Source organism: Herpailurus yagouaroundi, unplaced genomic scaffold (genome assembly GCF_014898765.1).
Source record: "Herpailurus yagouaroundi ecotype Mexico unplaced genomic scaffold, PumYag 29, whole genome shotgun sequence".
NCBI lineage: Eukaryota > Metazoa > Chordata > Mammalia > Carnivora > Felidae > Herpailurus > Herpailurus yagouaroundi.
Genome location: NW_024412377.1, coordinates 100,406,164 through 100,429,431, shown reverse-complemented (window position 1 = coordinate 100,429,431; position 23,268 = coordinate 100,406,164). Strand labels below are relative to the sequence as shown.

The following is a 23,268-nucleotide window of genomic DNA, read 5'->3' as shown; positions in this document are numbered from 1 at the left end:
TATGTATCTCGGTTATCGAAATCCTACAATACACTGAAAGCTTGTCATTATAGTTTTAAATGTAAGTGAAAGTCACTAATGAGAAAATTCTCAGATATTTATAATACCTTGTATTTCACAGTAGGCAAAGAACACATATGAAATATTGATGGAAAGAGATTGAAAGCAAAATAAGAGTCATGCTACCCTGCAATTTTATCATCTGCCCTGGGATAATTAAAAGTTGACTGAAGAAAAGCACTCAGTTAATTATTTTTTCCTTAATCTAATTTACTACACAAAGGCAATCAAGATATTTCTCTTAAAAAAAGAACAAAACCCTCTTGTTCCAGCTGTTTTGAGAGAAGTTTTACACATCAGGCATGGTTACTTGAAGCCTAAGCAAGAATAATTAATTGAACACTTTCTCCTGTCTAAAAACAGAAGTGATCAATATACGCTACCTTGAAAATGGAACTGAAGCTGCTCATACAGAATAATTTCTATGAGGCAAATAGGAATGAATGTTGATTTTTTCCCCTAAAATGTGATTCTTTGAGAAGAACAAGCTGACTTAAAACAAAATAAAATCATAGTCTGAGTCAGCGACTGAATGTTTTTCCTTAATTACAAAGGAGAATTTAAGACATAAGTCTGAAAATAGAGCAAACTTTCAACTAAATTATTAAAAAATACTTATTTATATTAAGTAACAGAGCAAATAATGTACATGTCTAACAGAGGAATAATTAAATGATTATTAGTATACAGTCAAGTTATACAGTGAAATACTGTGAGGTCACCAAAATTCATGTTTTTAAATAATATTAATCACATAAGAAAATAATTTGATAATTACTAAAAATTTTATAAAGGAAACAAAAAATTATAGAATGACTCTAATTTTGCAAAAAAATATAAACAGAAGTAAAACTATAAAACAGCCTGAAATAAAATGTACCAAAATGTTAACAATGGGTCTCTAGGGCATGGATGCTGTGTTAGCCTTACCTAGTCTTCTTTCTTCCTCCATTTCTGTAGATGAACTTACAGTGCTAATACATTCAATAATAGAGTTATTTTAATAGGGTGGTTCTCAAACTTTTTGTTCTTTGGTCTCCTTTACACTCTTTTCTTTTTTTTTTCCAACGTTTATTTATTTTTGGGACAGAGAGAGACAGAGCATGAACGGGGGAGGGGCAGAGAGAGAGGGAGACACAGAATCGGAAACAGGCTCCAGGCTCTGAGCCATCAGCCCAGAGCCTGACGCGGGGCTCGAACTCCCGGACCGCGAGATCGTGACCTGGCTGAAGTCAGATGCTTAACCGACTGCGCCACCCAGGCGCCCCTCCTTTACACTCTTAAAAATTACTGAGAAACTCAAATGGCTTTTATTTATGTGCAATATATTATATTTAATATAATTTTTATAATTTTATATTTATTTGTAAATATATTTATATAATTATTTTATATATAATATATATATTTAAAATATATATTTATGGGGGCGCCTGGGTGGCGCAGTCGGTTAAGCGTCTGACTTCAGCCAGGTCACGATCTCGCGGTCTGTGAGTTCGAGCCCCGCGTCGGGCTCTGGGCTGATGGCTCAGAGCCTGGAGCCTGTTTCCGATTCTCTGTCTCCCTCTCTCTCTGACCCTCCCCCGTTCATGCTCTGTCTCTCCCTGTCCCAAAAATAAATAAAACGTTGAAAAAAAATAAAATATATATTTATGTATAATTTAAAAAAGAGAAATTTTAAAAAATAATCATTAACTTAAAAATAACAGTGAAAGTACATTTATCACGATGAGCACTGAGTAAGATACAGAATTGCTGAATCACTACATCATATACCTGAAACTAATATAACACTGTATGTTAACTATACTGGAATTAACATAAAAAAAATAAAATTAAAAATAAATAAAAATAAAAAAACAATAATCCAGTAACGTTAATATAATTTTATGAAAATTTATTATATTTTTCAAAATGAAAATGTGGCATTATTTAACATTTTGAAAAAATTATGGCTTCGATAAAAGCCAGTTGTCATCTCATTATCTGCTACTGCATTCAATTTTTTGCCAAGCATTGTTTTTTTAGTTCTTTGTTTGTTTTGAGAGAGAGAGAGATCTGGAGGTGGGGAGGAAAGGGGCAAGGGGGGGAGAGAGAGAGAGAGAGAGAGAGAGAGAGGGAGGGAGAGAGAGGGAGGGAGAGAGAATGTCTCAAATAGACTCCATGCTCAGCACAGAGCCTGACCTGGGGCTTGCCATGACCCTGGAATTATGATCTGAGTCGAAATCAAGAGTCAAGCACTCAACCAACTGAGACACCCAGGTGCCCCACCATACAAATACTGTTTTATTTGAAGTATATAACAAAAATCTGGCCTCGTACAGGTATACAGTTGGAAAAGGAAGGAGTATTTTAGTAGTCTTTTTGGATAACTCTAGTATCACACCAAAACTCTAAAAGGAATAACTTTACAGGTGAACTGGAAATGTAGAAATTGAAACACCAACGAACTTTTTGTATTGTCACATTATAACCCAATGGTCTATTTGCACTTTGAATGGATCTTTCACCTGCATGTGATTTTGTGACATTATGCATTTGTCTTTTAGAAAATACTAATTCACTGAGTTATGCAGATCTTCCTTATACTGACAGATTATTAAAAATCAGAAAGATCACTTTTATAAATATTACCACTGATCTCACTGGAAAATTTTTAAGTACTGGGAAGCCATCAAGGTTGAGGTGGTAAAAACAAGTTTTCCTAACCTCTTATTTTCACTTGAAAGCTAGAACTTTTTCATTGGCAACAAATATCATAAGCTTTTCCTTGAAGTGACTGGCTTACTTCATTCATTTTCAAGACCATGTCTGCCACATACCCAAGTATGAATGTTATTTTGTCTGTCAATTATTCTTCCAAGTTCAAAGAAAAAGTGAGCTAATTTTCTTACAATGTTTATAATTCAAACAAATGCACAAGTGTTCTTAAGACAACTATCATGCTTCAGTATGCACAGAAGTACTTAGGCATACTTCCCCATCATTGCACAGCACATCAAGAAGATATATATTCAAGGGTAGGAATTCAATAAAACAATAACCTTTCTGCTTCATCAAATGCATTAAGTGAAGCTGAGTGTTTTCTCCCTTTCCTTTTTTTTTTAATTTATTTATTTATTTATTTATTTTTCAACATTTTTTATTTATTTTTGGGACAGAGAGAGACAGAGCATGAACGGGGGAGGGGCAGAGAGAGAGGGAGACACAGAATCGTTAACAGGCTCCAGGCTCCGAGCCATCAGCCCAGAGCCTGACGTGGGGCTCTAACTCACGAACCGCGAGATCGTGACCTGGCTGAAGTTGGACGCTTAACCGACTGCGCCACCCAGGCGCCCCCTCCCTTTTCTTTTTTAAGTGCTAGTTCATGGGAGTGAAAATTACAGTGACTACTAATACTAATGGGTGCCACTGCCCTGATTCTTACTAAGGCTCCAGCATTTTACCCACCACTTACTTTAGCACTGTATGTGCAAATGTCAATACTATGAAAGAGGCAAATAATGTGTTAGTATTATTATGAAAATGCCTTTTTAAAAAATTTTTTTAAGTTTATTTCTTTTGAGAGAGAGAGAAAGCACAATAAGGGGAGGAGATAAGAGAAGTGAGGAAAAAGAGAATCCCAAGCAGGCTCGGAGCTCCAGCGCAGAGCCTAAGGCAGGGCTCAATCTCAGGAACCATGAGATCATGACCTGAGCTGAAATCAAGAGTCAGATGTTCAACCAACTGAGTCACCCAGGTTCCCATGAAAATAGTTTTGATCTCACAGACCCTCTAGAAAAAGTCTCAAGGACTCTGAAGGGGTCTGCAGACCATACTTTGAGAACCGTTTTTTGGGTTTTTTAAATATGTTTATTTAGTTTTGAGAGAGAGAGACAACAAGTGGAGGAGGGGCAGAGACAGGGAGACAGAGTGGACTCCGAGCTGACAGCAGAGAGCCTGATGCAGGGCTCAAACTCACCAACTGTGAGATCATAACCTGAGCCACAGTCTGATGCTTAACTGACTGAGCCACCCAGGTGCCATGCGAACCATTGTTCAAAAAAAAAACTGAAAGGATAAAGCCTTTTAAAATACAATAATTCTACAAAGTCTAATTTCAATAAGGTCTACAAATTCTTCCTTCATGTCATGCTATAAATTTACATTTTAAATAACATTAATAGAGAATCAACTTAATATGAACCAATCCTCATGAAATGAAACTTATCTAGAATATTTGTAAATAACACTTATGCTGCTAAAGGGGCATCTGTTTTTCTTCCAAGATTTTATTTTTAAATTTTTTTTTTTAACGTTTATTTATTTTCGAGACAGAGAGAGACAGAGCATGAACGGGGGAGGGGCAGAGAGAGGGAGACACAGAATCTGAAACAGGCTCCAGGCTCTGAGCTATCAGCACAGAGCCCGACGCGGGGCTTGAACTCACGGACCACGAGATCATGACCTGAGCCGATGTCGGCCGCTTAACTGACTGAGCCACCCAGGCGCCCCTTCCAAGATTTCATTTAAATTCAAGTTAGTTAATGTACAGTGTAGTACACTTTCAGGAGTACACTTTCAGGAGTAGATCTAAGTGATTCACCACTTACATATAACACCCAGTGCTCATCCCAACAAGCGCCCTCCTTAATGCCCATCACCCATTTAGGCCATCTCCCCACCCACCTCCCTCCATCAAGCCTCAGTTTGTTCTCTATAATTAAGAGTCTCTTATGGTTAGCCTCCCTCTCTGTTTTTATTTTATTTTATTTTTTAAAGGGACAACCATTTAAAAAAAATACAATAATTCTAAAACTCCTGAGAAAATGAAGACTTGTTTTAGTGTGTAAAATTACAAAAAAAAATCTACAATATAACAAAGCCAGAAATTAATATACTTACTGGAATAGAGCTTGACTTTGTTCCATTTCATCTTGAGGTTGCTGGGGGCGGGGGGGGGGGAGATTTTGTTTCTAAATGATAAATGCTAATACAAGAATTAAAAATGTAACATTTAAAATAATCTTATGTTATTGTTTCTTAGCATTTTTTGTTGTGGTAAAATATATATATAACACAAAATTCACCATCATAACCATTTTATACATACAGTTCTGTGGCATTTTGTGCACACTGTTGTACAACCATCATCAACATCCAGCTAGAGTACTTCTTCATCTTTTCCAACTGAAACTCGATACCTATGAAGTACTAACTCCCCATTAACCCCTCTCCCAACCCCTGGTACCTACCCTTCTACTTTGTCGCTCTGAAACTAAGTACCTAATATAAAAGGAACCATATAATATTTGTCCTTTTGTGTCTGAACTTATTTCACTTATCATGTCTTCAAGGTTAACCCATGCTGTACCATGAATCACTATCTCCTTCTTTTTTAATTCCATTTTATGTATGTACCACATTTTGTTTATCCACTCAACTGTTGATGGATGCTTGTGCTACTATCACCTTTTGGCTACTTGAATAATGTTTCAGTGAACATGGATGTACAAATATATTTTGGAGTCACTGCTTTCACTTATTCTGGGTATATACCCAGAAGTTCCACATGAAAGAGAGATAGATAAGGAAAGTAAAGAGAGGAAGAAATGAGACATTTTCAACATCCCCCTTTAAAAAAAAAAAGGCTTGGGGGCGCCTGGGTGGCGCAGTCGGTTAAGCGTCCGACTTCAGCCAGGTCACGATCTCGCGGTCCGTGAGTTCGAGCCCCGCGTCGGGCTCTGGGCTGATGGCTCAGAGCCTGGAGCCTGTTTCCGATTCTGTGTCTCCCTCTCTCTCTCTGCCCCTCCCCTGTTCATGCTCTGTCTCTCTCTGTCCCAAAAATAAATAAACGTTGAAAAAAAAAATTAATAAAAAAAGAAAAAAAAAAGGCTTGGGGTGCCTGGGTGGCTCCGTCGGTTGAGCGTCCGACGTCGGTTGAGCGTCCGACTTCGGCTCAGGTCATGATCTCGTAGTTTGTGAGTTTGAGCCCTGCGTCGGGCTCTGTGCTGACAGCTCAGAACCTGGAGCCTGCTTCAGATTCTGTGTCTCCCCATCTCTCGGCCCCTCCCCTGCTCATGCTCTCTCTCTCTCAATAATAAATAAATGTTAAAAAAAAATTTTTTTTTAATAAAAATAAATAAATAAATAAATAAATAAATAAATAAATAAGGCTTTCACCAAAGTTACAACAAAGAAACAGAATGACTGGTTAAGAAATGGTAAAAAAAACTGAGCAAGGGAAGAAAGAAAGAAAATAACAGACAAAAAGAATTAATCATTAGTAATTTGTCACTCTTTGAAATAGCATTTCCAATTTTTAATAAGTATGTATTTAATCAACATGCTACCTACCTGTAAGACTGCCTTGTCATTAAGAGGCATTATCTTATTTTTATTCATTTGCTCTTGGGGATTATCTCTCAGTTTAAACCCAAGTTGAATCTCAGGAGAAAGTTTGCCTAGAATGAAACAATCATAAATCCTTTGAAAATAGTCTCATTGCTCTGCTTTGGCAACAGCTCTATGATTTTATAGAAACTACAAAATGTCATTTAAATTTATTTTGTGAATTATAATTTCCTAACTGCCACTTCTGTATACCAAAGTTTTTTTTTTTTTAATTTTTTTTTTTTCAACGTTTATTTATTTTTGGGACAGAGAGAGACAGAGCATGAACGGGGGAGGGGCAGAGAGAGAGGGAGACACAGAATCGGAAACAGGCTCCAGGCTCTGAGCCATCAGCCCAGAGCCTGACGCGGGGCTCGAACTCCCGGACCGTGAGATCGTGACCTGGCTGAAGTCGGACGCTTAACCGACTGCATCACCCAGGCGCCCCTGTATACCAAAGTTTTTAAGTTATTAATTTCAAAGAAACATATATACTACACTGGAATAAAACAACACTCGATATTTATTGTTTCAGGATGAATGAATGCAAAGGATAAGTAAAGACAATATACAGACTTAAGCCCCACTAGAAGGAGTATTTTCTTTTTTTAAAATTTCATTTTAGGTCATTTTTAAAAACTTGTAATGCTAGTATAAAATACAAAAACAGTCAGAGTTTTGTGTTTTTAAGATGGGAAATTGAGCTCCTATTTTAACTTTTCTTCTCTTCTTAGTTCCTGAAAAGAATCCAAACAAAGGAGTTTTTTTTTTTTTTTTTAATAAAATCTGAAGCAGCAATGAGAAAAAATGAAATATACCCACCAAGGATCAAAATGAGAATGTATTAAAGGGAAACCAGAGGTGCCTGAATGATCAGTTGGTTGAGCATCTGACTCTTGAGCCAGAGTTCAGGTCATGATCTCGTGGTTTGTGGGATCAAGCCCCACGTTGGGCTCTGTGCTGACAACGCAGAGCCTGACTGGGATTCTCTCTCTCTCTCTCTGCCCCTTTCCCACTTCTGTACTCACATGCACGTGCATGGATCCCGTCTCTTTCTTAAAATAAACATTTTTTTAAAAAAGGGAAACCAAACATTGGTAAACAGCATGTCACTCAACAAAGGAAAAGGAGGGGCTCCTTCAGAAGTAACTATTTGGATTTCTTCCATCAGAATCTCAGAAAACCACCCAGCTCAGAGAAAATCCAACAAAAAGATTGAAGAGGGTACACTGGAAGCTCTCAGTGGGTCTCCCACTTCACTGAGCTTGCTGTTTGTACCAAGGAGCTCAGGATGAATGCTATGGCCAGCTACTCTCTGTGGGAAGGTATCTTCCCTACCAGATACAGAAATGTACTTAAAACCAAGGTTGATAAAATAATGCAGTGATGGCACAGGAGTAAAAAAAGCCAAAGAGATCAAAGAAACAAAAAAAGTGGAAAGACATATATATATATATACATATATATATATATATACATATATATATATATGTATATATATATATATGCCCTACAATGTATCTGCCCCCACAATAATGGTATTTTAAACAGTGGCAGGGTGCCTGGAGGGCTCAATAGATTGAGTGCCCAACTCTTGGCCTCAGCTCATGTCATGATCTCATGGTTTGTGGGACTGAGCCCTGCATCAGCCTCTGGGCTGACAGCATGGAGCCTGCTTGGAATTCCCTCTCTCCCTCTCTCTCTCTGCCTCCCCCACTGGCTTGCATGCGCTCTCTCTCTCTCTCTCTCTCTCTCTCTCTCTTAAATAACATTTTAAAAAAAGAAACTTTTCTTCTTTTCCATACCTATTTTCAGATATCCATAAAAATTAAAAATGGTTCACAAGAAGAAAGCACAGAAGAAAATAATCTACCACTTAAACAGCTACTGCAGAAATGCTCTTTTTGAACAGTGACGATTGGTGATGAATTTTTCTAGAAGTATTTAAATTGACCTAGAAGGTGCCTGGGTGGTTCAGTCGGTTAAGCGACCAACTCTTGATTTCGGCTCAGGTCATCATCTCACAGTTGTAAGATTGAGCCCCGCATTGGCCTCCGCTCTGGGCATGGAGCCTGCTTAAGATTCTCTCCCTCTGCCTTTCCCATGCTCACATGTGTGCTTTCTCTCTAAAACAAACAAACAAACAAACAAACAAACAAACAAACAAACCTAGAAGTGGACCCAGGAAGTATAGAAAAGTGGTAGGTGAAAGGTATTTTTTAAAAATATATGTACTACATATCAATGAAACCATATTTTTTTGTATTTTTCAGTCTGACTTATTTCACTTTGCATAATCCCCTCTAGGACCATCCGCATGTTGCAACTGGTATGAGCTTTCTTCTTATAGCTGTGTACTGCTCTGCTGTGTATATATACCACAACTCCTTTATCCATTTTTCTATCAATGAACACTTAGGTTACTTCATATCCTGGCTACTATAAATAATGCTGTAATAACTATAAGGGTACATATGTCTTTTAAAATTAGGGCTTTTATTTTCTTTGGGTGAATGTCCAGTAGTGGAATTATTGGATCATATGGCATTACTATTTTTAATTTTTTGAGGAACCTCCACACTGTTTTCCATTGCGGTTGTACCAATTTACATTCCTACCAGTAGTGCACAAGGGTTGCTTTTTCTCTATATCCTCACCAACACTTGTTATTTCTTGCTGTTTTGATTTTAGCTATTCTGACAGGTATAAGGGAAAATCTCATTGTGATTCTGACTTGCATTTCCCTGATTAGCGATACTTAGCAAAAGACATACGTCTGGTTGGCCATCTGTATGTCTTCTTTTTTAAAAATGTCAGTTCGAGTCCTCTGCCCATTTTTTACTCGGGTTATTTGCTCTTTTAGGTGTTCAGTTGTTTAAGTTCTTTATATATTTTGTAAATTAACGCCTTATCAGAGATAGCATTTGCAAATATTTTTTTCCAGTTCCGTGGGTTGCCTTTTTGTTTTGTTGATGGTTTCTTTTGATGTAGTCCCAACAGTTTATTTTTGTTTTTGTCTCCGTTACCTTAGGAGACAACTAGCTAGAAAAATGTTGCTAGGGCTGATACCTGTGTTCTCTTCTAGAATTTTTATGGTTTCAAGTCTCATATATGTCTTTAATCCATTTGAATTTATTTCTGTATATGGTGTAAGAAACTGGTCTAATTTCATTGTTCTGCTTATAGCTGTCTAGTTTTCCCAGCACCATTTATTGAAAAGACTATCTTTTCCCCATTGCATAGAAAAGACTATCTTTTTCCCACTGAATATTCTTCCTAATTTGTCATAGTTTAATTGGCCTCATAAGTGTGGGTTTATTTCTGGGTTCTCTATTCCATTCCAGTAATCGTTTGTGCCGGTACCCATCCTGTTTTGATTACTACAGCTTTGCAGTGTATCTTGAAATCTGGGATTGTGATACCTCCAGCTTTGTTCTTCCTTCTCAAGACTTCTTTGGCTATTTGAGCTCTTTTGTGGTTCCATACAAATTTTAGTATTATTTGTTCTAGTTCTGTGAAAAAATGTTGTTGGTATTTTGATAGGGATTCACTAAATCTGTAGATGTCTTTGGATCATACGGGTGTTTTAACAATATTAATTCTTCCAATCCATGAGCACGGAGTATCTTTCCATTTGTTTGTGTGATTCCAGAGTATAATTCTTTCATCTCCTTGATTAAATTTACTCCTAGGTATTTTATTCTTTTTGCTGTATTTGTAAATAGGATTGTTTTCTTAGTTTCTTTCTGCTACTTTGCTAATAGTGTATAATAAGTCAGACCAGGAAAGACAAATATCATATGGTTTCACTCATATGTGGAGTCTAAAAAACAAAACAAATAAATACACACAGAAAAGGTGAATCTGACCTGTAAATACAGAGAAGAAACTGATGGTTGCCAGAAGGGAAAGGGGTGGGAGGAAAGGAAAAAAATGGTGAAAGAGAATGGAAGATACAGATTTCCAGTTATGGGATGAATAAGTCACAGGAATAAAAGGCACAGCATAGGGAACACAGTCAATGATATTGCAATAATGTATGTTACAGATGGTAGCTAACACTGTGGTGAGCCTAGCATAACCTATATAAAAGTTAAATCACTATGTTGTACACATGAAACTAATGTGACAGTGTGTGTCAACTGTACTCAAATTTAAAAATTTAATATATATAAATAAACCAAGGATATTTGGACCTTAATTTCAGCCTGAAATAATCAGATTGGTTATTTAAAAAAAATTTTTTTTAATGTTTATTTTATTTTTGAGAGAGAAAGAGAGACACACACACACAGAGTGCGAGTGGGGAAGGGACAGAGAGAGGGGGAGACACAGGATCTGAAGCAGGCTCCAGGCTCCAAGCTGTCAGCACAGAGCCCAACGTGGGGCTTGAACCCACAAATGTGAGATCATGACCTGCGATGAAGTTGGACGCTTAACCGACTGAGCCACCCAAGTGCCTCAGACTGGTTATTAAAAAGTACTATTCACTTCTGCAAATATGCAAGTAGTATGGTTAAACTGGAAATTTTTGCAAGAAGAGCTATCTGGGTATCATTTGCATATCTCTGTAGCCCCCTTTAGGAGCCATGAACATCTTCCTGAAGTTAGAATTCCCCTTGCTATTGTTATAATAATAGATCTTAATAGACCTCAGGGTCTATTACAGATGAGTATAAGAAACTAATTCTGTGTAAAGTTAAAAACAAAACTAACTATAAAAGGATAAGTTAGTAGAATATTAACACTTTGGAAATTAAAGTGACTATTTAGTGAAAAAAATTATTTCTCACCTTTGCACCTTCCACTTATACCAGGATGGAGACTGAACTCAGATCTAAGAGATGTGTCTTCATCAAAGAGCAGCCTTTCAAATACCAAAAAAGAAGATACAGATTGTTATGTTTCCTAAATGTAGACTAACAATTTAACTGTAATTATTAATTATACCTAAACTTGCTAAAATTCTTAGTTACACCACTGTTAATATCTGTACCAAAGTATTTTTTAGTAATGTATGCTTTAATTAAAAACTTATACAAGATGAAAAATACTTATTCATATGGTCATGTTCATTTTTACAAATACCCCATTATTTCTGAGTACTTGGGAGTAAGGAATGAAGGGAGTAGTTTTTGAATGAGGTGAAATTAGATGATTTAAGGGAACAGTGCTGGTAGGTTTTCTCTTTCACATTTCTCTATACCACAGAAACTGTGAGATTAAAATCCCAGGGTTAAATTTGGGTATATGTTTTCAGAACACAAAATGACAGAATTCCTTTAATTTTTGGATTCACTTCTTACTATGTTCTAGGCAGCACCAAGGTAACAAAGAGAGAAGACAAACAGTCCATGCCTCAAGAAGCTTCATTTATAATGATGAATACAAACTAAAAACAGCAATGATACACCATGGCAAGTGTGCTAGTAGGCAGACTTAAGTGTTTATCTTTTCTATTTAAAAACACCCTTACAGAATTCAAAAATAGGCAAAGGACTTGAAAAGAAATTTACCCAAAGAAGATATACAAATGGCTAATAAGAACATGAAAAGATCCTCAACCCTACTAATTAGGAAAATGCAAATCAAAACCACAGTGAGATACCACATCACATCCATTAGGATGGTTTATAAACAAACCAAACCAAAACAACAAAAACAAAACAGAAAATTACAAGTGTTAGCAAGGATAGAGAGAAATTGGAAATCCTGGGCATTGCTGATGGGAATGGAAAATGGTACAACCATTTGGAAAACAGTATGGTTGTTCCTCAAAAAAGAGATCTATAACCACAATTTGATCTAGTGATTCCATTTCTGGGTATGTCCACAAAACAACTGAAAGCAGGGATCTAAAAAGATACCTGTACACTCGTGTTTAGAGAAGCATTAGTCACAGCAGCCAAAAGGTAAAAGCAACCCAAGTGTTCATCAACAGATATGAGTGGATAAACAAAATGTGGTATGTACATAAAATGGAATATTATTCAGCCTTAAAAAGAAAGAAAATATTGACACATGCTATAACAGAAACAGACCTTAAAAACATTATACTAAGTGAAATAAGCCAGATACAAATGTACAAATATTATATGACTCCAGTTATATGAGATAGCTAGAGTGGTCAGATCCATAGTGACAGAAAGTAGAATGGTGGTTGCCAAGGACTGGGAGCAGGTAGGAATGGGGAGTTAGTGTTTAAGGGATACAGAGTGTTAGTTTGGGAAGATGAAAAAAGTTCTGACGTCAGAGGGCAGTGATGGTTGCACAACAATGTGAACATACTTAATGTCACTGAACTGTATGCTTAAAAATGATTAGAATGGTAAATTTTATGAGATATATATTTTTTTCCCACAATAAAAAAAAAATGAAAAAAAATCTTTCCAAAATCTAAAAATGTAACAATGTACCAAGGCATGAACATATAATTTGGTACTAAAGGCATTCTTTTGTCATTCACTTACTTATTTCATTTTGCTTTTCACCTTTTAAATGAAAATGAAAAATAAAAGCAATAAAAGAGATAACAGTACACTTATCGTCTAGGTCCAACAATTATCAGTACACAGACAATCTTGTTTCTTCTATAATCCTTCTGCCATCCCCTCTATTCCTGCCAGTCTCTCACTAGATTATTTTGAAACAAGCCCTGGACCTCTTATTCTATTTCAGCTGGAAATATTTCAGTATGGAACCCTAAAAGATATGAACTCTTTTCAAGCATTACCACAATAATCGCAACTTTAAAAAATAACCATAATTACCTTACTTTCTAAAGCCAAAAATTCCTTAATATTACTATATTTACAGTCTTCACTAAGCAGCCTCTGAAATGTCTCCTGGTATTTATGCCCTGTGCCCCGCTGTGAGTACAGACTAGATGCAGAAAGTCTTCTAATGAACACAATATAGCAAATGTGTTGGGATGTTATTTTTGAGATTAGGTTACAAAAAGACACTGGCTTTCATCTTGCTCTCCCTCTTTTATTTTCTTGCTTATTCCTTCTCATGGATGTCAGCTTGTCATGTTGTGAAATGCTCTGTGGAGAACCCTATTTAGCAAGAAACTAAGGGAGTCAACCATCAGAGAGGAAGTGAATCTTAAGAATCACTATGCAGGAAGTGAATTCTTCTCATGAAGATTTCAGATGAATGCAGCCCTGTGAGTCCCTGAGCCTGATGACCCAATTAAGACACTCCTGGACTCCTGACCCACAGAAACTACAAGATAATGTTTACTGTTTCAAGTTGTTAGGTTTTGGAATAAGTTGTTATACACCAATGGAAAACTAAATGGATTGTAATCACATTTCTCCAACTGTCTCTTTTTAGTTGTTTTGTTCAAAAGAGGATCCAAACAAGGTGCAAACATTGCGTTTGGTTGCTATGTCTAAGTCTCTCTTTGAATCCATAATTATCCCCATCCCACTACAATTTATTAGTTGGAAAAAAATAGTTTTTTCCTGCAGTTTCCCACATTTTGAATTTTCTAACTGCATGTCATGTAACAGGTTCCTCTATCCCGTATATTTCATATAAACTGGCTATTAGAGCCAGAAGTTTGACCTGATTCAAGTTCAAATGGGGGTGGGGTGCATGTGTATACTTCCTACAGGAGATAATAAAGTACTGTTGAGAAGACAGTCTCCTGTATAGTCTTTCAACTCCCTCTCAGCTTTCAGCATGGAACACTTTCTTACTAAGAAAGTGTTTTCCAGCGTGTGTTGGATTTATGACCTTGTGTGGGAATACCTTGCCCTGTTTCAGACTCAGTGTGTACTCTTTTATTGTGTAAGTGTATGTGTCATATGGCACCTGGCAAACCCCACTACTACATTTGTCCTCTGTGGGGACAAGATGAAGTCATTCTTTGGCACAAGACGGGTGTATGCAGCCCAATCTCTCTGCATCAACTGCAGAGAGTGACTGCTTGCTATGGGGGACCAATGCCTACAATTGAAGCTGATCTTGTGCTTCTTCTCAATGTGAGTAAAGTGCTGTTTCAGCCAGTGCTTGACTGCATTTTGTTTTCCTTGGTGATCTTGATAGCAAAATGGATAAGGCAGATGTGTCTGCATTTCTGGGGAGCCTGGGTGGCTTAGGCAGTTAAGTGTCCAATTCCTGATTTTGGTTCAGGTCATGATCTCATGGTTTCATGAGTTCAAGCCCCCCACTGGGCTCTGGACAGACAATGCAAAGCCTGCTTGGGATTCTCTCTCATTCCCTCTCTCTCTGCCCCTCCCCAGCTTGTGCACACTTATGCACTCTCTCAAAATAAATAAATAAACTTAAAAAAAAAAAAACTATCTGCATTTCTACTCATGATGATTGGCAACTTGCTCAACAGTGTGGTTGTCACTCTTCTTAGTGGCCACTTATGAACACTGCCTAGGTCTATTCATTATCTTATTAGACCTATATAAAATGGTGGTATTCTACTTTGCCACTTTCTTCATTTATTAATGGCCACTGTTACATGTTAAAAGAAAATTTTTCATAGGGCGCCTGGGTGGCTCAGTCAGTTGAGTGACCAATTCTTGATCTTGGCTCAGGTCATGATCTCATGGTTCATGAGTCTGAGCCCTGAGTCAGGCTCTCTGCTAACAGGGCAGAGCCTGCTTGGGATTCTGTCTCTCCCTCTCTGTGCCCCTCCCCAGCTTGTGTGTGTTCTCTGTCTCACTCTCTCAAAATAAATAAGCTTAAAAAAAAATTTTTTTTCACTCATCAACTATATCATTACATTCACAGTCAAGCCATGTTACTCAGCCAGGTTACCTAGGTACAGTTTGCACAGGAAAGAAAAAATAAATGCTTACTTCTTTCTCTTCCTTGACCAGTTTTCAGAATATTAAGACCATTATGAATTCATAGATTTAAATCCACTGCTGTTATTATTCTTATCAATGCTCAAATTGTCTAGTTTTTAGCTAGTGGGAAGCCCCTCAAGGTGGCTCATGGAGGCACTTAAGGTTAAAGAAGGTCATGAAGGTGGGGCCCTAATCTATTATGACTGGTGTCCATATAAGAAGACAGACACCAGGGATGAATGCACACAGAGCAAAGACTGTACGAGCACACAGCAAGAAGGTGACCATCCGCAGCCAAGGAGAAAGCCCTCAGGAGAAAGCAACCCTGCCACCACCTTGATCTTGGACTTCCAGCCTTTAGAGATGAAAGAAAATGAATTTCTGTTAGTTAAGTCACCTAGTCTATAGTATTTGTTATGGCAGCCTCAGCAAATTAATACATCACTAGTCTTCCCTAGCTTCCCGGAATAAGATATTCTAGGCTCAGCTTATATATCTCTTGCCTTAGACCCAGAACCACTCATTTTGCACAGAGCCTTGAAGTCCACCATACTAATATTATCATTAACAGTGTGATTATTGACGTTACTTTGCAATTTTTTTGAGAGAGAGAGAAAATTGTGTGCACCAGCGGAGGAGGGGGAGGGGAAGAGGAAGAGGGAGAGAGAAACTCAAGTAGGTTTCATGCCCTGAGCAAAGCCTGACATGGGGACTCGATCTCACAACCGTGAGATCATGACCTGAGCAGAAATCAAGAGTCCCACACTTAACCGACTGAGCCACCCAAGCACCCCTAAATGTATTCTGCAATTCTTTATATCCTGAGAGTTAATCTCGTCTGGTATGTTTACCTAAATTCTGTTTTAAAGGCACTCAGGTCCTTTTTGTGTAATTATGCTACCAAGTCAATACACAATTAGGTTCACTTGTTTAATCTTGCCTTTCCTTTTTAGAAAGTTTTTTCATGGTGATTTAATTTTGTTTTATAATTATGTAAACTATTTACATCTTTCCAAAAACAAATGTACAAAATAAGATGTATTTAGAGAAGTCTAGCATCTATTCTTATCTTTCACTCACCTGTTCCCTCCCTTCCCATTTTTTAAATATTGTATGGTTTATCCTTCCAATGTGTTTTTGGAAACATAAACAATATAAATATATATGACCTCACCCATTCCTAAATAAGCAGTAGCATTCTTTATATACTTTACTTTCTTTTTTTTCCTAATAATATATCCAGTAGATTGATCGTCGTAGAGGAAAGAGACTCTCCTTATTTCTTTTTATTAATTCATGGTATACCACTGTGTGGATTCTCACATTGTTTTAAAAGCTTAGTAAAACATAACTGTGGAGGCAAAAATTAAAAAAAAAAAATTGGGGGAGCGGTAAGATAATTTACAGAACTATCTCATGTTTTCCATTCCCAGTTGCAAATATACATCACATACATAAAGAAGAAAGAACAGGCTACTAAGAAAAATAAGTCACCATTAAAAAAAAAACCTTGCAGCACCTGGATGGCTCAGATGGTTATTATGCATTCAACTTCAACTCAGATCATGATCTCACATTCATGAGTTTGAGTCCCATGTTGAGCTCTGTACTGACAGCTCAGAGCCTGGGGCCTGCTTCAGATTCTGCGTCTCCCTCTCTCTCTCTCTCTGTCCCTCCCCAGGTTGTGCTCTTGCTCACTCACTCTCTCTCTCAAAAGTAAATGGATAAACATTAAAAAAAAAAAAAAAAAACACAGGTATGCCTGGGTAGCTTAGTTGGTTAAGCGTCTGACTCTCAATTTTGGCTCAGGTCATGATCTCACGGTTCATGAGTTCAAGCCCGACGTCAGGCTCTGTGCTGACAGTGCAGAGCCTGCTTGGGATTCCTCTCTCTGCCCCTCACATACTCTGTCTCTCCCTCTCTCTCAAAAGTAAATAAACATTAAAAAAAAGAAAAAACCCCATATTTCCTAATAGTTCTCAGCACAAGCAAAATTAACAATGTAAAGGACTCCAGTCCTTAACCTAACATACTCTAAGAGCGAATATAGTCTCCTACTATAAGGAGAAAAAACTTTTTTGGCTCAATTACTACTGGCCATTGCTAAGGATTGAAAATTTCATTATTCTAATATGGATAATACCATTACTTTAGTACATTTTTCTAAGAAGTAAAACAATCTATTCATCTTAATGTCCCTAAAAGTCAGAATTATTTTATTTTTTAAAATTTTTTAATTTTTAAAATCTAAAAATAACACAAAAAAGGCATGAAGGAATTTTGGATGGTAATGGTACTATTCTAAATCTTCACTGTAGTAATGGTTATTACACAATTTTGTATGTGTTTGTCAAAACACACAGAACTGTACACTAAAAAAATGAATTTTCCTATACGTAAATTCTACCTTAATAAAAAAAAGTACAAAAATTAACATGATGTCAATTTTCCATCAGTAAATTTATAAATTTAACATTATACTAATACAAATACCAACAAGACTTAAAAAAAATTTTTTAAGGTTTATTTTTGAAAGAGAGAGAACAGAGCATGAGTGGGGGAGGGATAGAGAGAGAGGGAGGCAAAGAATCCGAAGCAGGCTCCAGGCTCTGAGCTCTCAGCACACAGCCCAACACTGGGCTCAAACTCACACACATGAGATCATAACCTGAGCCGAAGCCAGATGCTTAACCAACTGAGCCACCCAGGTGCCCCCTCCAACAAGACTTTTTATTGAACTAGACAACTAATCCTCAAATTCTTCTGGTAAAATAAATAAGAACAGTTAGGAAAAAATTTTTAAATAACAATAAGGAGGTAATAACCTACAGAACATTAAAATATTTTTGGATAGAAAATGTTTCTAGGGGGGAGAGAGGGAAGATAGCGGTGTAGGAGGACGCTGGGCTCACCACGCGTCCTGCTGATCACTTAGATTCCACCTACACCTGCCTAAATAACCCAGAAAACCGCCAGAGGATTAGCAGAACTGAGTCGCCGGAGCCAAGCGCAGACGAGAGGCCCACGGAAGAGGGTAGGAAGGGCGGTGAGGCGGTGCGCGCTCCACGGACTGGCGGGAGGGAGCCGGGGCGGAGGGGCAGCTCACCGGCCAAGCAGAGCCCCCGAGTCTGGCTTGCAAAAAGTGGAGGGGCCTGACGGACTGTGTTCCGACAGCAAGCGCGACTTAGCGTCTGGGAGGTCATAAGTGCACAGCTCTGCTCAGAAAGCGGGAAGGCTGGAGGACAAAGGGAAGGAGAGCTGCTGAGCCCCCTGACGACAGAGCTCAGTTTGGTGGGGAACAGAGGCGCTCGCCAGCGCCATCTCCCCCACCCATCCCCCAGCCAAAATCCCAAAGAGAACCAGTTCCTGCCAGGGAACTTGCTCGCTCCGCGCAAACACCCAACTCTGCGCTTCTGCGGAGCCAAACCTCTGGCAGCGGATCTGACTCCCTCCTGCTGCAACAGGGCCCCTCCTGAAGTGGGTCACCTAAGGAGAAGCGAGCTAAGCCTGCCCCTCCTGCCACTGTGCACCTTGCCTACCCACCCCAGCTAAGACGCCAGATCCCCAGCATCACAAGCCTGGCAGTGTGCAAGTAGCCCAGACAGGCCACCCCACCCCACAGTGAATCCCCCCCCTAGGAGAGGGGAAGAGAAGGCACGCACCACTCTGACTGTGGACACAGCGGTGGGCTGGGGGCAGACATCAGGTCTGACTGCGGCTCCGCCCACCAACTCCAGTTATACACCACAGCACAGGGGAAGTGCCCTGCAGGTCCTCACCACGCCAGGGACTATCCAAAATGACCAAGCGGAAGAATTCCCCTCAGAAGAATCTCCAGGAAATAACAACAGCTAATGAGCTGATCAAAAAGGATTTAAATAATATAACAGAAAGTGAATTTAGAATAATAGTCATAAAATTAATCGCTGGGCTTGAAAACAGTATAGCTGACAGCAGAGAATATCTCTTGCTACAGAGATCAAGGGACTAAGGAACAGTCACGAGGAGCTGAAAAACGCTTTCAACGAAATGCATAACAAAATGGAAACCACCACGGCTTGGAATGAAGAGGCAGAGGAGAGAATAGGTGAACTAGAAGATAAAGTTATGGAAAAAGAGGAAGCTGAGAAAAAGAGAGATAAAAAAATCCAGGAGTATGAGGGGAAAATTAGAGAACTAAGTGATACACTAAAAAGAAATAATATACGCATAATTGGTATCCCAGAGGAGGAAGAGAGAGGGAAAGGTGCTGAAGGGGTACTTGAAGAAATAATAGCTGAGAACTTCCCTGAAGTGGGGAAGGAAAAAGGCATTGAAATCCAAGAGGCACAGAGAACTCCCTTCAGACGTAACTTGAATCGATCTTCTGCACGACGTATCATAGTGAAACTGGCAAAATACAAGGATAAAGAGAAAATTCTGAAAGCAGCAAGGGGTAAATGTGCCCTCACATATAAAGGGAGACCTATAGGACTCGTGACTGATCTCTCTTTTGAAACTTGGCAGGCCAGAAAGAATTGGCACGAGATTTTCAGTGTGCTAGACAGAAAAAATATGCAGCCGAGAATCCTTTATCCAGCAAGTCTGTCATTTAGAATAGAAGGAGAGATAAAGGTCTTCCCAAACAAACAAAAACTGAAGGAATTCGTCACCACTAAACCAGCCCTCCAAGAGATCCTAAGGGGGACCCTGTGAGACAAAGTACCAGAGACATCACTACAAGCATAAAACATACAGACATCACAATGACTCTAAACCCGTATCTTTCTATAATAACACTGAATGTAAATGGATTAAATGCGCCAACCAAAAGACAGAGGGTATCAGAATGGATAAAAAAACAAGACCCATCTATTTGCTGTCTACAAGAGACTCATTTTAGACCTGAGGACACCTGTAGATTGAGAGTGAGGGGATGGAGAGCTATTTATCATGCTACTGGAAGCCAAAAGAAAGCTGGAGTAGCCATACTTATATCAGACAAACTAGACTTTAAATAAAAGGCTGTAACAAGAGATGAAGAAGGACATTATATAATAGTGACAGGGTCTATCCATCAGGAAGAGCTAACAATTATAAATGTCTATGCGCCGAATACCGGAGCGCCCAAATATATAAAACAATTACTCATAAACACAAGCAACCTTATTGAGAAGAATGTGGTAATTGCAGGGGACTTTAACAGCCCACTTACAGAAATGGATAGATCATCTAGACACACGGTCAATAAAGAAACAAGGGCCCTGAATGAGACATTGGATCAGATGGACTTGACAGATATATTTAGAACTCTGCATCCCAAAGCAACAGAATATGCTTTCTTCTCGAGTGCACATGGAACATTCTCCAAGATAGATCATATACTGGGTCACAAAACAGCCCTTCATAAGTTTACAAGAATTGAAATCATACCATGCATACTTTCAGACCACAATGCTATGAAGCTTGAGATCAACCACAGAAAAAAGTCTGGAAAACCTCCAAAAGCATGGAGGTTAAAGAACACCCTACTAACGAATGAGTGGGTCAACCAGGCAATTCGAGAAGAAATTAAAAAATATATGGAAACAAACGAAAATGAAAATACAACAATCCAAACGCTTTGGGACGCAGCGAAGGCAGTCCTGAGAGGAAAATACATTGCAATCCAGGCCTATCTCAAGAAACAAGAAAAATCCCAAATACAAAATCTAACAGCACACCTAAAGGAAATAGAAGCAGAACAGCAAAGGCAGCCTAAACCCAGCAGAAGAAGAGAAATAATAAAGATCAGAGCAGAAATAAACAATATAGAATCTAAAAAAACTGTAGAGCAGATCAACGAAACCAAGAGTTGGTTTTTTGAAAAAATAAACAAAATTGACAAACCTCTAGCCAGGCTTCTCAAAAAGAAACGGGAGATGACCCAAATAGATAAAATCATGAATGAAAATGGAATGATTACAACCAATCCCTCAGAGATACAAACAATTATCAGGGAATACTATGAAAAATTATATGCCAACAAATTGGACAACCTGGAAGAAATGGACAAATTCCTGAACACCCACACTCTTCCAAAACTCAATCAGGAGGAAATAGAAAGCTTGAACAGACCCATCACCAGCGAAGAAATTGAATCGGTTATCAAAAATCTCCCAACAAATAAGAGTCCAGGACCAGATGGCTTCCCAGGGGAGTTCTACCAGACGTTTCAAGCAGAGATAATACCTATCCTTCTCAAGCTATTCCAAGAAATAGAAAGGGAAGGAAAACTTCCAGACTCATTCTATGAAGCCAGTATTACTTTGATTCCTAAACCAGACAGAGACCCAGTAAAAAAAGAGAACTACAGGCCAATATCCCTGATGAATATGGATGCAAAAATTATCAATAAGATACTAGCAAATCGAAGTCAACGGCATATAAAAAGAATTATTCACCATGATCAAGTGGGATTCATTCCTGGGATGCAGGGCTGGTTCAACATTCGCAAATCAATCAATGTGATACATCACATTAACAAAAAAAAAGAGAAAAACCATATGATCCTGTCAATCGATGCAGAAAAGGCCTTTGACAAAATCCAGCACCCTTTCTTAATAAAAACCCTCGAGAAAGTCGGGATAGAAGGAACATACTTAAAGATCATAAAAGCCATTTATGAAAAGCCCACAGCTAACATCATTCTCAACGAGGAAAAACTGAGAGCTTTTTCCCTGAGATCAGGAACACGACAGGGATGCCCACTCTCACCGCTGTTGTTTAACACAGTGCTGGAAGTTCTAGCATCAGCAATCAGACAACAAAAGGAAATCAAAGGCATCCAAATTGGCAAAGATGAAGTCAAGCTTTCGCTTTTTGCAGATGACATGATATTATACGTGGAAAATCCGATAGACTCCACCAAAAGTCTGCTAGAACTGATACATGAATTCAGCAAAGTTGCAGGATACAAAATCAATGTACAGAAATCAGTTGCATTCTTATACACTAACAATGAAGCAACAGAAAGACAAATAAAGAAACTGATCCCATTCACAATTGCACCAAGAAGCATAAAATACCTAGGAATAAATCTAACCAAAGATGTAAAGGATCTGTATGCTGAAAACTATAGAAAGCTTATGAAGGTAATTGAAGAAGATTTAAAGAAATGGAAAGACATTCCCTGCTCATGGATTGGAAGAATAAATATTGTCAAAATGTCAATACTACCCAAAGCTATCTACACATTCAATGCAATCCCAATCAAAATTGCACCAGCATTCTTCTCGAAACTAGAACAAGCAATCCTAAAATTCATATGGAACCACACAAGGCCCCGAATAGCCAAAGTAATTCTGAAGAAGAAGACCAAAGCAGGAGGCATCACAATCCCAGACTTTAGCCTCTACTACAAAGCTGTCATCATCAAGACAGCATGGTATTGGCACAAAAACAGACACATAGACCAATGGAATAGAATAGAAACCCCAGAACTAGACCCACAAACGTATGGCCAACTCATCTTTGACAAAGCAGGAAAGAACATCCAATGGAAAAAAGACAGTCTCTTTCACAAATGGTGCTGGGAGAACTGGACAGCAACATGCAGAAGGTTGAAACTAGACCACTTTCTCACACCATTCACAAAAATAAACTCAAAATGGATCAAGGACCTGAATGTGAGAATGTGAGACAGGAAACCATCAAAACCTTAGAGGAGAAAGCAGGAAAAGACCTCTCTGACCTCAGCCGTAGCAATCTCTTACTCGACACGTCCCCAAAGGCAAGGGAATTAAAAGCAAAAGTGAATTACTGGGACCTTATGAAGATAAAAAGCTTCTGCACAGCAAAGGAAACAACCAACAAAACTCAAAGGCAACCAACGGAATGGGAAAAGATATTTGCAAATGACATATCGGACAAAGGGCTAGTATCCAAAATCTACAAAGAGCTCACCAAACTCCACACCCGAAAAGCAAATAACCCAGTGAAGAAATGGGCAGAAAACATGAATAGACACTTCTCTAAAGAAGACATCCGGATGGCCAACAGGCAC

General features: G+C 38.4%; 1 protein-coding gene across 3 annotated transcripts in view; it reads right to left on the bottom strand.

The window, feature by feature from the left end:
• The window catches only part of ANKRD31 (ankyrin repeat domain 31), a 164,339-nt gene that overhangs the window by 127,868 nt on the left and 13,203 nt on the right, over positions 1 to 23,268 (bottom strand). For 2 of the 3 annotated variants that reach the window (XM_040450693.1, XM_040450700.1), the window contains exons 2-4: positions 11,226 to 11,299; positions 6,397 to 6,503; positions 4,945 to 4,985 (exon numbers count right to left, since the gene is read on the bottom strand). In XM_040450693.1, the coding sequence (XP_040306627.1) occupies positions 4,945 to 4,985; positions 6,397 to 6,503; positions 11,226 to 11,299 (222 nt within the window). Of the gene's footprint in view, positions 1 to 4,944; positions 4,986 to 6,396; positions 6,504 to 11,225; positions 11,300 to 23,268 lie in introns of those variants that run through there. The other variant, XM_040450703.1, reaches the window with a different exon arrangement.